The sequence below is a fragment of the Chiloscyllium plagiosum genome, chromosome 11 (assembly GCF_004010195.1).
Source record: "Chiloscyllium plagiosum isolate BGI_BamShark_2017 chromosome 11, ASM401019v2, whole genome shotgun sequence".
Lineage (NCBI taxonomy): Eukaryota > Metazoa > Chordata > Chondrichthyes > Orectolobiformes > Hemiscylliidae > Chiloscyllium > Chiloscyllium plagiosum.
The window spans coordinates 12,347,267-12,362,331 of record NC_057720.1 but is presented as its reverse complement, the minus strand read 5'-3'; the positions used below and the strand labels follow the sequence as shown (position 1 = coordinate 12,362,331).

The 15,065-nt window shown below is 38.0% G+C and overlaps 1 protein-coding gene across 2 annotated transcripts in view; it reads left to right on the top strand.

The window, feature by feature from the left end:
* fubp1 (far upstream element (FUSE) binding protein 1) overlaps positions 1 to 15,065 on the top strand; it is a 53,942-nt gene that overhangs the window by 32,017 nt on the left and 6,860 nt on the right. Inside the window, exons 7-20 of one of the 2 annotated variants that reach the window (XM_043698694.1) lie at positions 1,118 to 1,175; positions 1,441 to 1,603; positions 1,711 to 1,809; positions 1,906 to 2,016; positions 2,279 to 2,381; positions 2,485 to 2,585; positions 2,775 to 2,922; positions 3,948 to 4,108; positions 7,013 to 7,173; positions 7,265 to 7,344; positions 7,957 to 8,082; positions 8,418 to 8,498; positions 9,390 to 9,461; positions 9,547 to 9,707. In XM_043698694.1, coding sequence (XP_043554629.1) covers positions 1,118 to 1,175; positions 1,441 to 1,603; positions 1,711 to 1,809; positions 1,906 to 2,016; positions 2,279 to 2,381; positions 2,485 to 2,585; positions 2,775 to 2,922; positions 3,948 to 4,108; positions 7,013 to 7,173; positions 7,265 to 7,344; positions 7,957 to 8,082; positions 8,418 to 8,498; positions 9,390 to 9,461; positions 9,547 to 9,707 — 1,625 coding nt within the window. Of the gene's footprint in view, positions 1 to 1,117; positions 1,176 to 1,440; positions 1,604 to 1,710; positions 1,810 to 1,905; positions 2,017 to 2,278; positions 2,382 to 2,484; positions 2,586 to 2,774; positions 2,923 to 3,947; positions 4,109 to 7,012; positions 7,174 to 7,264; positions 7,345 to 7,956; positions 8,083 to 8,414; positions 8,499 to 9,389; positions 9,462 to 9,546; positions 9,708 to 15,065 lie in introns of both variants that reach the window. The other variant, XM_043698692.1, reaches the window with a different exon arrangement.

The following is a 15,065-nucleotide window of genomic DNA, read 5'->3' as shown; positions in this document are numbered from 1 at the left end:
ATACCATCCAAGCCAATGCCATCCATTTAGAACATATTGGGAGAAAGTGAGGACTGCAGATGCTGGAAATCAGAGTTGAGAGTGTGGTGCTGGAAAAGCATGGCAGGTCAGGCAGCATCTGAGGAGCAGGACAATTGATGCTTCGAACATAAGCCCTTCATCAGGAATGAGTCATTTCTGCCCGAAATGTCTGTTCTCCTCTTCCTCAGATGCTGCCTATCCTGTTGTGCTTTTCCAGCACCACACTCCCATCCATTTGATTGTCACCTAATCCACAGCTTTCATCATTTGATCTTCTACCATTGACACATGTAAGCAGTGATTTATACCATTCACTGCAGCAACTTATTAAGACTGTTTTTCACAGCACTTCCAAAACAATGACCCCTACACCTGGAAGCACAAGAGCAGCAAATGCTGCAGGTTTACCTCCAAGCAGCCCCACACTACCCTGACTTGGAACTCAATCCCAGTTTCATCATTCAAAATTCTGGAACTCCTTTCCTATCAACAGTGTGATGTATCTACTCAACTCACACCACCGTTGACTGCAGTGATCCTAGAAAGTAGCTTACTCCTGTCACCTGTGGGGAATTACAACTGGGCTGAATTCACCCTCTCAAGTCCATCAAATAAATTATCAACACTCTTGAAAAAGTTTTCCTGAATGCCTTATTGGGATTAATTAATGCCAATCTTACATTGTTGGCTATGGATCTGCACTTTTCAGAAGAACTCTCAACAGAGACCCTGCTTCAAATTCTCTTCCTCTGGAAGTAAACCCCAGCATGTGATTTACAGCTTTTAATATGCTTGATACAATTACACATTTGTTAAAGTTCTTAATAACCTCTTGATATTTGTTGCCTTGCTTATGAGCTATTGCACCTCTAGTCGGTGTAATTTAAAATGTTGGTCTTGTACTTGAATTTGACCAGATTAATTCTATAAATGGTAAGCAGCAGTGATCTCTATAGTAGAACTCCGCTTCCTATATTCCATGAGTCAAAGTAATTTACCGTTAATATCTACTTTGTTTTCCTGCTGGTGTTCAAGCTCCGGTTATGATTGTGTTCTAGCTCGATATGCTCTCACATAACATAAATTTAATTTTCAGACAGTGGTGGTTTACCAGAAAGATCTTGCATGCTGACAGGAAGTCCTGATTCCATTGTGTAAGTATATTTAAAATGTTGAGTGATTTCTGTATGGCGTACCATAGCACTTACCCTAGGATAAATACAATGCAGAATGATCATTTGTGTACCTGTGTGGTGTAAGCACAAGTAGTCCAGTTACAGTTATCGCTCTGAATTTATATTCAAGTCTGGTAGTGGATAGGGAAGTCATTAATATTTGTATTTTTCTTCTCCCCATTCACCCACCATTCTCATTTCAGGTATACTTAAAACTACCTTTTTAATGTATTTGTTGATATAGAGCTGCAAAGAGGTTACTTGATCAAATTGTTGAAAGAGGCCGAATTGGTCCCGGTACGCATCATGGAGATGGACCAGGTACTTCAGTGCAGGAGATTATGATTCCTGCGAGCAAAGCTGGACTTGTTATTGGGAAAGGTGGAGAAACAATCAAGCAACTGCAAGTAAGAATTATGTTCTATTGTTTTTACCTTGTTTTGTAAGTATTGAGGTATGGTACTTGGTTCGACATGCAAAGGTGGGTACATGGAGTTGTTTTGTTGCAAAATAGGAGCGTGCGGGAGTCAAGATGGTGATGATTCAAGATGGACCTCAGCCAACAGGATCAGATAAACCCCTCCGCATCACTGGAGATCCATTTAAAGTACAGGTAGGATGATTGTTTTTGCTAACTTATGTCATCATAAGTGTTACTAATATCAGAAAAATTGAGTACAAGTATTTATTTTTCCATTGTGTGATTTAGCAAGCCAAGGATATGGTGATGGACCTAATTCGTGACCGAGAGCAAGGTGGTTTTAGAGAGCAGCGTAATGAGTACGGATCCCGTTTAGGAGGAACAAACGAAGCATTGGATGTAAGTGCAAGCCATACTGACCAGCAAATAAAGTAAATAAGTTGAAGGTTGAATACTTTTTATTTCAACCCCTTCTACAGTGAATTGCTGAAATGCAGTGATCTGTTTATTTTTGATTGGTTTTTATTTAATTTTCATTTATCATCAGGTTGAATTCATTGCCAGATGTGCCTGAAAAACAATATTATTCATATTGCCATTGGTCTTGTCCGTAGGGTCTCTTTGTCAAAGTACAATATATACTAATTATGTTTTCTGTTAGGTCCCTGTACCTCGCTTTGCTGTTGGTATTGTAATAGGGAGAAGCGGAGAAATGATTAAGAAGATACAGAACGATGCTGGTGTGAGGATTCAGTTCAAGCCAGGTGAATTTATTAAAGCCTAACCCATTTCAATTTGAGTCATTTAAATTTTATGCTTTTCTTAACTTTCCAAAAAAAATCCTCCCAATAATTTTTTTATCACAAGATGACGGGACGACGCCAGAAAGGATAGCTCAGATCTTGGGCCCTCCCGACAGATGTCAGCACGCTGCAGAAATACTTACAGACCTCCTACGAAGTGTGGAGGTTAGGTTACAAATGCTTTCTTTTAAGCATGTCGGTTTAAATGTTTGTCATAATTGTGCTTCACTGACATTTTGCTGTTTTCCTACCTTGTATTGAACGTTGATAGTTAGGAAACTTTTTTGTGTTGTTCGCCAGTTGGGAACATCCCATAAAGAATAGTTCAGAAGTTTTTTTCACCCTCATTTTTAGGCTGGCATGCCTCCAGGTCCTGGTGGTCCTGGGCCTGGCAGAGGAAGAGGGAGAGGCCAAGCAAATTGGAATATGGGCCCTCCTGGTGGACTTCAAGAGTTCACTTTCACGGTACCGAGCAGCAAGACTGGGATAATAATTGGCAAAGGTAATGTGTCATGCAAAATTACTCTGTTTGTAGTTTCATTTAAAATACAGTTATAGCCATGTGCAGAGTGTGTCCTGGTATTTTCCTGTTTTACAGAATTGCTCAAATAACGTTAAGTCTTTCCAATTGTATTGTGTTTACATCTCACTGAGGCCATTCAACCTAATAAGTGTGTTTGTGTCCCACAAATGATGCTTATGATATTACTGCATCTAATTTTATCTATGTTTGTTCTAGTTTTTTTCATCCTTATGGAATTAGCTAGATTCCCAAAGCAGCATCTATGCTGAATTGCTGATGTCATGGCTAATTCCATGTCTGAACTATTGATGTAAAAAGGTTCTGTATTCCAGCATTGGTGAGGGGTGGGACATATTGAAATAGATTAGTGAGAGAAAGTAATCAGACGTCATTCAGAATGCCAGGTGTTTTGTATGTTAAGAAGGGGTAGCGGTTGTGTGGGAATAGTGGAGAGGAAATTTGGACTTCGGAGGTTAAAGTACAGGTGGATAATTTGGACGAAGTATCAGAAGGCTTTATTGTGAGACTAACCTCTGTTATATCTAACCAAGGAAAGAATGCAACTTTCATAGAATCCCTACAGGGTAGAAGCAGCCCATTCCGGACATCGAGGCCACAACAACCCTCCAAAGAGCATGCCACCGAGTCCCAGCCTGCTACCCTCTCCCTGTAACCCTGCATTTTCTATGGTTAATCCAAGTAGCCTGCACATCTTTGGCTTGTGGGAGGAAACAGGTGCATCTGGCAGAAACTCTTGCAGACTCTGAGAGAATGTGCAAACTCCACACATAGTTGCCCGCAGGTGGAATTGGATCCAGGTCTTTGGCGCTGTGAGGCACCAGTGCTAACTGTTGAGTCACTCTGCTGTCCTGTGGCAGTTCCCAGCAGTCTTTGATTGTGACTGAAAAGTATTAAGACCGAATGTTTGTTTATTCATAAAGAATTAACTAAAAACCCAATTGGTATCAATGTTCACAAATTTCTGAAAATCTGCTCTGCTTTAGGTGGTGAGACTGTAAAGGCAATTAGCCAACAGTCAGGGGCACGGATAGAGCTTCAGAGAAACCCACCTCCAAATGCTGATCCCAACTTTAAAATGTTTATTATTCGTGGATCAACTCAGCAGATTGATTATGCTCGACAACTTATTGAAGAGAAGATTGGGGTAAGTCTTAAAACCATCTAATTGGCATATTGAGGCATGGTGCCAAAAACACACACAAAAGGTACAAGTACACATGCACATGTAATTTAATTTTTAAGAATATCGCCTGCCCAAAAGTGTGTATTACTAACTTTGTTTTAAACTTAGTAGCAGGAAAATATAGTCAACCTCATCTAAATTTCCAAATTCTGGATCTGGTTGGTAGCTAACCTATTGGACAGCACTTCAGGAATATGGGATGTTGTGACATTCATTCGTGCATTTGAAACTGCACCAAATATACACAGACAGCTTGACTTTCTGTGCAACAATGGCTGATGGAGTAAATTGTGATCAAATGTGAGGTTATTCACTTAGCATAGAAAAGCAGAACATTTTTGAAAGATGTTGATGTTCAGAACAATTGGATTACTTCTACAAAGAAAAAAGTTAGCATGGAGGTACGTTAGTCATTAAGGCAAATAATCTTTATTTCAAGGGGATTGGAGTACTTGAAAAAGCAAGTCATGCTACAAACACTGTAGGACTTTGGTGAGACAATACTGCAGTACAGTCTGCTGTTTTGTTCATATTTCTGGGAATTATGCTTGCATTGGAGGTGGTGCAATGGCAGTTCATTGCCTTTATTCTGGGTACAGAGAGTTCTTTATGAAAGGCTGTGAACTGGTCCTTCACTCCTTGAAGTTTATATCTCATCGAAATGTGAGAGGTTCTGAAGCATCTTAACAGAGTTGATACTGAGGAAACTAGAAGGCAAGCAATCTCAAATTAATGGTGAATTAATTGAAGCTGAGTTGAGAAATTTCTTAATTCACTGGTATGATTCTTTGAAATTGCAAAGAATATTTAAGACTTGGGTACAGATTTGTAGTCTTTTGGAATTGAGGCAAGTGTGGAATGCGTGGGAAAGTGGAGTTGGGACAGAAAATCATGAATTTTTTTCTATGACAGAACAAGCTTGAGAGACATATAATTTAGTCCTGTCTTGTCATATGTTCTGATGTTCAATCATGGGCAGAGATGGAGTGAATTGAACCATTACCAATGTAGAATGGAAAGTTAAAATGAAGAATCTTGATGTCTGTTGTGTAAAAGCAAACCAAGTTGATGGAATTTATGTATCATTTGGTGGTGCTGGTGTTGGACTGGGGTGTACAAAGTTAAAAATCACAAAACACCAGGTTATAGTCCAACAGGTTTATTTGAAAGCACTAGCTTATGGAGTGCTGCTCCTTCATCAGACTGTTGTGGAGTATAAGATCTACAGCCACCTGATGAAGGAGCAGCACTCCGAAAGCTAGTTCTTCCAAATAAACCTGTTGAAATTTATGTAGCACACCTTGGTTATTACTTTCGCCAGGAATTTGTTGTATTCTTGTTGGTTAGCAGGGAGTGATTTCTTGCAGCCTGACCTGCCTTTCCAGAAAGTTACTTTTAAAGTGATTGGAGAGGGTAGCGCCATTTTATGATAGTGCCAGATTTTGAAAGAATGTTCATCCTGACTTCCAATTCACCACCATCCCTCAAAATCGACTCTTCCACTGTCTTAAACTTAGCAAATTACTTGCATATGATCCAGACTCAATGTAAAGCAATTTCCTCCATTAAGTAAATATTTTGAAGACAGAACCCACTGTTTTTAATCTTGACTATAGATTTGATTCATTAATCATAACTCTGTCCCTCACCCTTGCTCGGGTCTGAGGCTCGAACATTTCGCAACCCAAGTAACATGATCCTGAGATGAGTATCATCATTAAGCCTTATCTTTGAATTCACTTAATTCTGCCATGCCTCAGTTCATCTGATGCTTAACTCATTCATGGCTTTGTTAAAACCTGCCTTTTGGACCAAGATTTTGATTTTCTTCCTTCCGACTTCCTCCTGTGGCTCAGTTTCAGACTTTTTTTGTGGTATTTGTAGTACCTATGTAAATACAAGATGTTAACCAGTCAGTGAATTCACTGAGCCTTAGTGGGATCAATGGTTCCAGCACAGTGTCCTCGTGCTTGATAGCGCACTATCCTATAGCATCCAGTGTGACAGTATGGTGATTAAATCTGTTTGCTGAATGCATTGTTAATTTTCAAGTTAGCTGCTGTAAAATTGTGGACTTTTCAAAAAATGGGTTTTTAATCTCCTAATTTTTGTCACAATCCAAAGCAAGAGTCTGAAAATTAGGATTACATTTCTAGCTTTCTTAATATTGAAAACTAAAATGATATTTTTATCACATTGAACGCAGCAGGGATATTGTCGAATATAAAGTTGATTCCATTTCTGTCTGGATCTTTGTTTTATTGGTCTGGAAATTATTTTGTAGAAAGCCTCATTTCTGGGATAAAGTGTTTTCTTGTGAAAAACAAGTTGGCTAAGTTGGAACTTGAAACAAGTTCATTTCTGAGGGGACTTGACAATGTGGAAGGTGAAATTATGTTCTCACTTGCAGCTCAGCATAGAAATGGGAGCACATATCAAAAATTAGGCGTTTCCCAGTTCAGTCTCAGGTGCAGAGGTTATGTTTTTCCTGAGGATTCTTTGAGTCTGTGGAATTGTCTTTCACAGAGTAGTTGATGCTGGGACATTAGTTATATAGTAGACTGAGATTTTTGATGAACAAGTTATTGTGTTATGGTGCGGGCAGAATGTTCATTTAACGTCACATCAACGCCAACATTCCTTTGAATGATGGAACAAGCTTGAGGCACCAAACAGGAAACTCCTCCAATTCTTGTGGCAGAATGCCCGTTGAATGCTTGCATTAAAAATATATCTTCTACGCGATTTAACTCCATGGAGAATTGTTATATGTTTGCTTTTGTTTTGAGGTCTGGTGATCTCTTAGCAGGAACTTATCTTTTTGTACACCTGATTATATTTCACAATGTATGTTTGTGCATTTAGGCTCCTACTGGTCCTCCTGGGCCACCTGGTCCCCATGGTCCTCATGGACCACACTTGCCTCCTGGCCCTCATGGGCCCCCTGCTCCTCCAGGACCTGGAACTCCTATGGGGCCCTATAATCCAGGGCCCTATAATCCAGGCCCACCTGGTCCTCCTCAACAGTAAGTAAATTGATTTTACACAGCACAATTGTTTTAAAGTTGACTACAATATGTACTATGTTGCCATGACGTAATCTCTCTACCTCTGCAGTGGTCCACCAGCACCATATGCTCCACAAGGATGGGGGAATACCTATCAGCCCTGGCAGCAACAGAGCCAACCAGATCCAAGTAAGACCATTTTAAAAAATATATTTTGCATGCAAATTTTTAAAAGTAATCCACTGAGTTCTTCAGTAGCTCATTTTTGTTTTAATAAATACATCCTGTTTTTGGGACTATATAGACCCACAGGGCCCAGGTTTGATTCCTGGTGTCTTAACATTTGTTCATTCGTGGGATGTGGTTAGCGCTGGCTTGGCCAGTGTTTATTTCCCATCATTAGTTGCCCTTGATATTTGGCTGATCTTGTCCAGGATACATGTGGTGGTATCCTTTAAGTTTCCCACCCTTAATTGACATCTAGTAATCCCTGTTTCAGAAGCATGCAAGTCCCAGTGTCAGTTGAGGTCAGGGTTGGCTTTAACTGAGATTTCCTCCTTAGCTAACGAGCTGAACAATCTTTACACTGTTGAGACTCATGCTTGCTGACTGACCAGTTGGATGGTATCCTGGAGAGTAGCTTGCACTTGTGGAATCATGTACAAGCAGGATTTGACATTTCAGAAGAAGAGGAAAAGAAAATGATCCCCAGAGTTTACTGTTATGTTCAAGTTATTGAATACAATTTTATCTACAGTGTTTGAGTGCTAGCAGTAATGTAATTTTTTTAATCTGTTGTAGATAAAGCTGGAGATGCAAATACAGCTGCATGGGCAGCATATTACGCTCAGTATTATCAGCAACAAGCACAGCAGCCACCTGCACCTTCAAGCACTGGTCAGGGCAGTACCCCAAATTCTGCACCGGGTAAATCATTGAGTATTTTATCAGAGCTTCTGGCGACACTGACAGAGTTATTTACCGCAGTTGTAAAAATTCTTCGAGAACTAAGCTTGCATCTTACCCCAAAAGAAACTTCATAAGCTGATGACTTTTGGAAACTAGTATTAGTGGTTATTATCCCTGTTTCTTAAATCAGTGGCATAATGTGCCTGAATCATTTTCCACAGAGGGTTAGAAAATCTCTTCTAGCAGCTTTTAGGTTTCCTATTGTTATAAACTGTCAACCTCCTTTCTTCCCTCTGGGAATTAATATCCTTGTTGTTAATATGATAATCATGGCTTTGTACTTTTATCAGCAGCTGATCCAAACCAACCCAACCCAGCCCAACCTCCTCAGACTGATTATACCAAAGCCTGGGAAGAATATTACAAGAAATTAGGTAAGTACTTGAGGTTAGATTGTCAAAATTTAAGGTTGATAGTAAGGAGACTCATAAAAGACAAGATGGGAAAGCTGCAATTGTAAAAATCCTTGCAATTGTAAAATTAAAATATTACTTGTGCTTTGTGCTGGATTGTAAGGTAGGTGGTAGAGAAGCCCCATCCCTTTACAAGTGGACATGGTACACTTTTAAAATAGCATTGCCCAACAGCAAGATTGACTTTGTTCATTGTCCTGCTTAACGGTGGAGCTTTGCAAATCTTTGTGCCACTGATCATCTGGTGTTGAATCGCATCTTTGCTCATAGCACACCAAAGAAAATCCTGTTGCACAAAAAGCAGATGACATAAGAATCCTGTGCATTTATATTCAAATATATTGATTAATCATTCCAGTACAGTTCTCAACAATTAGAAATTACAAATTTAAAGTAAATTTTTGAATAGTCCTAATGGAAGTTGTTGCAGTCATGGTTTTAAGATGTTCTAAAGAGCAATTTTAAGCAGCCTTAGTTGTTTTAAGGAAAGTATTTCATCGTGAAGTTGTGAAGTTAATACCCAGCTAGGGGAATGAGTGATACAAAACATAGAACTGCGAATGCTGAAGATCTTAAACAGAAATTCCTGGAGAAGCTCAGCTTGTTAGCAGCAGAGTTACCATTTCTGTAATGAAGAAGGGTTACTGCACTTGAAATGTTAATTCTGCTTTCTCTCCAGAGGTAGCTGGCACACCTGAGTTTATCCAGCAGTTTCTGTATATTAGGTGACTGAGTAGATTATAACCATGTTTTTGTTGGAATCTATTACTTTGAAGACTGAAATTAAATGTTTTCCTAAACATTCAATACTTTAAGATTTATTTAATAAAATGTTAACCATCTTTTGTTTAGGTCAACAGGGACAACCACAAGGAGCACAACAGGATTATACAAAAGCTTGGGAAGAATACTACAAGAAACAAAGTATGTATGTATCTGAAAAGCATGATTCAAGTGTGTTTGAGTTTTCTGAACTTGATCAATGATTCAGTCCTACTTGTTGTTTCAGGTCAGGCAGCTCAAGCTTCTAGTACAGCAGCTCAGCCAGGTGGGCAACCAGACTACAGTGCTGCGTGGGCTGAGTATTACAGACAGCAAGCAGCTTATTACAGTCAGACGAACTCCCAAGGAATTCCCCAGCATCCGCCAGCGCAACAACCCCCCCCACAGGTAAATTCCAGTAAATAAAAGATTCACGGTTGAAAGTGTGCTTTTGATTCGGCATGAAATAAAGCTTGATGTATCCCTACATAACTTCAGTGAGACTCATTGGTAACTTGCAAAGTGATGAACTTAATAGTATGCACACTGCATATCAATACCCTCGTACACTTGAAAGTTAACTGCATACTACATTCAGAGGAACACATTTGAAGAGCATTGAATGGCTTATTATTTGAATGGCTGTTCTTACATAAAGTTCCAACCCCAACAGGAAATGCAAAAAGTGAAGAGTGGCTGTTGGCTCTTAAGTTTAACTTTTCCTTTCACAGATAGAGGATCCTGTCCACACTCGATGACCTTGAACTGTTTCATGTTGGTAACCACTTGTGTATTTCTATGTATTTCTTTTGTGCAGGCCCAGTAATGTGAAGTGGAGATATTTGCGTCATTTGGGGAAAAGCCTTTGTAAAATTAATGGATGCAGACGGCTTGATGAAGATCTTAATTTTGTTTTTTGGTTTAAAAAAAAGTGTTTCTTGCTATTGTCATACTTAAGAGGTAGCGAACTTGATAACCATTATTTTGTGTAGAAATGCAAATTTGGTTTGCTTTTAGTGAAACACAATAGTTTGAACATTCCAGCATATGTATTTCAATTTCTATTCAGTCACTATAGTGACGTGCTTCTGTTGTAAAATGTATTAATTCCATTGTATACCTGTTCACTTTTAAAAGAAAATGCTTGTTTGTGCTTGACAATAAATAAAATGAAAACCCTTGTTTTGTGGGTAAGTTGGATCTATGGGTAAATACATAGTATGATGTTTGCACCTAATTGTAACCTTTTACAACATGTTCTGAGTTGTGGAATTTTCTCTTGGATCATGCTGAGACTTTTTTGCATAATTCAATTCAGATCCAAATAGCTGCTATAGTCCACGTTCCTGAAGCCATCAAGATTTCAATTTAGCTCATTAGTAATGATGCATAATGCAAGGTTGCAAGCAGTATATCTTTTGCATAATATTTCTATAACAACATATGAAGATAAAATGTAATTTAATTTTTTGGCTGGCATCCTTAGCTTTTGTTTGCAATTTTATGCTATATGTCTGACAAAGTTTGAGGAATTTTGTCAGTTTGTTTATATGGTCTGCAGTTTTTGCCATGTAAAATAGTGCCCCATAACACTTTTTTCTGACAGAAGGAGTTTAGGAAAGCTGATGGTAAGGTTATCAGTCTAAGTATTCGTTAATGGTTAAGTAGGTCCTCAAATTGACTATGGAATTGTTTTTCTAATGCATTGTGATCTGCTTCAGCTGTTTTATTTTTCACGTTATTTAGTTGGAATTTTCGATTTTAAAATCCTGAAAGATTATCTGAATTGCTTCTGCATATTTTTCCCTCAATTTGAAAATGGTTGTTTCTATGCAAAATAGATTTTTTCCCCCTTGCTTACATTTGAATATTTTGGTAGTTGCTCAGTTTAATTATGCAAAAGATGAATGCATTTGCAGTCTCTCTTTGCCACTGTATTTATTGAAGTACAGGTGTGTTCCAGCCAATGTAGAGCTAGCTCTGTAAGGGTAACCTGGCGTATGCTGTGCACCATCCTTGATTCTGTTCCTTCAAGGAGCTTTGCACTGTAAGTACCCTAAAACCTTGCGAAATAGAGATGACCTACTGTGCGATAACACTTGAAATTGTTTTTGCCCATGTCCTCTCTTTTCTTTGTCAAGAGATACATTGAAATATGAATAACATTGCAGAAATGTCCTGATCATGTACTTAGCATGTCATGCTTGTAGGAATTAAACTGATAGGATACTATACTTATTAGTTTTACTGATTTTTTTTTGATGAAAGCCTTTATGGGTAAGTATTTCCTAAACTGTATTAAATAATGTTTGAGGAATGCAGAATGGAAAGCCTTTTTTAGATGATACTGTGATAGTTTTCTTTTTAGATTTACTTGAACCATTTGGAATTTGGTTAGATTGAAGGTAGGTAGGTCAGGGGTGTGTTGTATTTCATTGCCTTGACGTTCAACTGAATAAATGGATATGAATATCTGCTGTTTATGTTGATGTGTCAAATGGTGGAAATTATTTTGCATTTTTAAATGAGCGCATTATGTTTTAAATAGCAAAGTTGACTTTTTGCTGTGAATTGTACTAGAAATTACTTAAAAGTTGGAAACTGTACAAACCTTTTGGGCATTGAATTTATTTTGCTGGGTGTGAGAATGGAGTGTTGCAATTTCTGACATGGATAACATTGTTCTGAGCAGCTATCCTAAACTCTTAAGAGGAGCAACCTTTGTATGTCACATCTCTATGTTGTTTTGAATGCTTTTCAATTGATTCACATAGAAAAAAATTGTTTGATATTTGAAACAGTGAATTATTGTTCTGTCCACATTATTGAATTTAGTTAGTGTCCATTATTGTAACTTAGTTTTACAGCTGGCACAAGTTCACAGAACTGAATTTTGTAAACATTAAGGAAAGCCTTCTGTCTCTGGAAAGCCACAAAAGAGGTGGTCAGTTGTCCAGGTGTTGCAGGCTGCTTGTTTTTAGGTGTGGAGAGCCGAATGAGTACTGTGACCGAGAACCACAAGACATCTGCAGGTTAATTCTTAATGTTAGTCTTGTTTGTGCATGAAGCTCTGTCCTGAAGTCGAATGTTAAGAATCGAGACTGAAGGTTTTTTAATCGTATTTGTAACAAAAATGAAGAAAGAGAACTGTGAAATTTTATGGTGTAAATAATCTAAGTTTTGAAATAGATAGTTTATACATGTTATTTTCTAATGAAGGTTATGTGATTGTGTTCTTAATTTGGGGATGTATCCAAAAAAAGATGCTGTCCATACTTGGTTTGAAATCATATATGCCACTGTCTTTTTATATAGGTAGATGTAGCTTTGAAAACACATTTAAAACATTTCCCAGTATTGCATTCAAATTTACACTTCACCCTGTTTCGCTGTCTTTACTGAAGACTTCACAATTGCAACAATGGACAACAGTACAGCAACCCTTTTCCCGTTTTCATTGATGTCCTTGTCCATTTCAGGTCCTTTTGTCACATAGTCAAACTGACAATCTCAGCTCAACTTAATTTTAGAAGTTGTGCCCTACAATAAACTTTTCACAATGGGCAGATAACGTTGTCTTGCTGTGGATTTCATTGAGCACCCCAAGAAGCTTTTAACATTTAACAACAAGGATTCGTAAGGCGATGTCATTTGTACATGAAGAGTTTAACGTTGACAAAAAAAATCATGGTGAGTAATGACACCTGACCAAAAACGTATGTCCACTGAATGATGTAATCAATATATCTTAAGGATGCATCTGAATCCTAATAAAAAGACATAATTTTGTCGCTAACTGACCTCCAGACCTAACCTATAATTACATTCATCATTGGTCTTAGTAAGTTCATTGTGTCCAACTGGTTTGGTGATTCTTATCTTGTAAGAATAAAGGAAACAGGGAAGTCAATTTTTTTTGCTTTTCTGCATTTGTCTGTTTTAAAGAAGATTCAAGTTAGGGTGAATTTCCTGGACTGATGGTAGCCATCTGGCTGATATTGTTCCCAGGAATTATAGTTCAATAATAACCTGTTGTCTGAAGGTTGTTCCCCAGTTATGGTAGTGGATATTTCAACCAAGCCCATTTATATTCCCATTTCCTCACTGCCAACAGCAGTAACTGCTTTACAGTTAAGAGCAGAAAATATTCCCCCTTGTCTGTCTTCTCCCTAACCCTTCCCAAGGGGGTCACAGAAATTAGCTGTCAAACTGCTAATAGTCTGTATTCATAGGTTGCAAATAACCATTTGGCTTAGTACAGTCCTGTGGGCCAGGAAACCACTACACCATTAAAGCTGAGAAGCCAACAGATATTTATGTAAATCCAAAAGAGGTGTGATACTGTAAATCAGAAACAAAAACAGAAGTTGCTGGAAAAGCTCAGGTCTGGCAGCATCTGTGAAGAGAAATCAAAGTTATCATTTCAGGTCTGGTGACCCTTCCTCAGGACAGATATGCATTGAGAGGATAAATTTGCAGGCGACCAGTGTCAAGTTTGCTGTATTATAGTATTTGATTTTAATAGTATAAAATACTGTTTTCAATTGGGGAAAAGTTGAGTTGTAGCAAGTTCCATTTTGCTAATGTTGAATGGACAATCACTTTCCAATTCATGCTTTGAAAGGTATATTTGAAGGAAATGTTACAGTTGATTTGTTGAGGGAGAATTTAATTGAAATTCTGTTCAATGTGCTGTAACTGTTGAAATGGTTTTTGTATTAATCAGCATAGTTTGTCTCAACATTTTTATGTCTGAAGCAGTACTTTGCTTGATGTCTGTTCATTAACACTAAATTCAAATGTTTTTTAATGTTTTGGATAACATTAGAGATGATCTCTTGCAAGGGTTCATTTGGGCTTTGAAGTTATGTTCCTGTTTTGCTTCAGGCTGACGTACCTATCAATTCTGCTACAGATCTAGTCATAGACTAAATGTTTAAAATCCTGGGGAAATGCCACAGCATTAAAATTGAATGCATGTCTTGGGAAGTTTAGATATTTAGATCTATTGGCTCAATTTTCTCCACTGCAATTTTAAACTGAGCCACAAAATAGTCACCCATCATTATTGGTGTGGGTACCTTGGTCTGTGGTGAGATGGATCATTCCATTGCACTTCCTGATCTCTATCCTGAAGGATTTCAGTCCTTTAGAGTTTTCGCAAAACTATAACCTTGTTGGTTGCAATTTCCTTTGCTTAAAAACAGTAAGTATCAAAGAATTATGGAACACAAGCTGTTCCTAATGACTTTGGTTAAAAGAAATTCAAATTGAATTTAATGGATTCTAAGAAAATTTTATCATTTTCTGCCTAAATATATTCTGGACATTTTAAATCTGAAGTGCCAAGATGCCCTTTGAACCTTATGGTTGAGACATTTACTGAGGAATCCTTTAGTGGCAGGTAGTTCTGCTAAGGTTAAATTCAAGCTTGTGCTAGAGATAACATTTCAGTTGTTGGAGTTTCTAATTATTTAAAAATACAAGAAGCTTAAAATGCAGTCAGTCTAATTATTGATAATCTCTTCTGTTCCTGTCACTATATGGATAGTGCAACAATACTGGTGTAAATAAACATCTGACACCACAGCTTTTAAGGCTTGCTGTTCTCAAGCAGGCTAAAGATAAACTGCTTGTTTTCATGTTGGTAAATAGTATAATGATGCAGTCCACCATGTGTGGCCAAACAACTGCGAATCCATTGGTACTGGGGATGGCCAGTTAGAAATGGAGAGATACAAGAGTCCCTTTCCTTCCCTAGGCTCA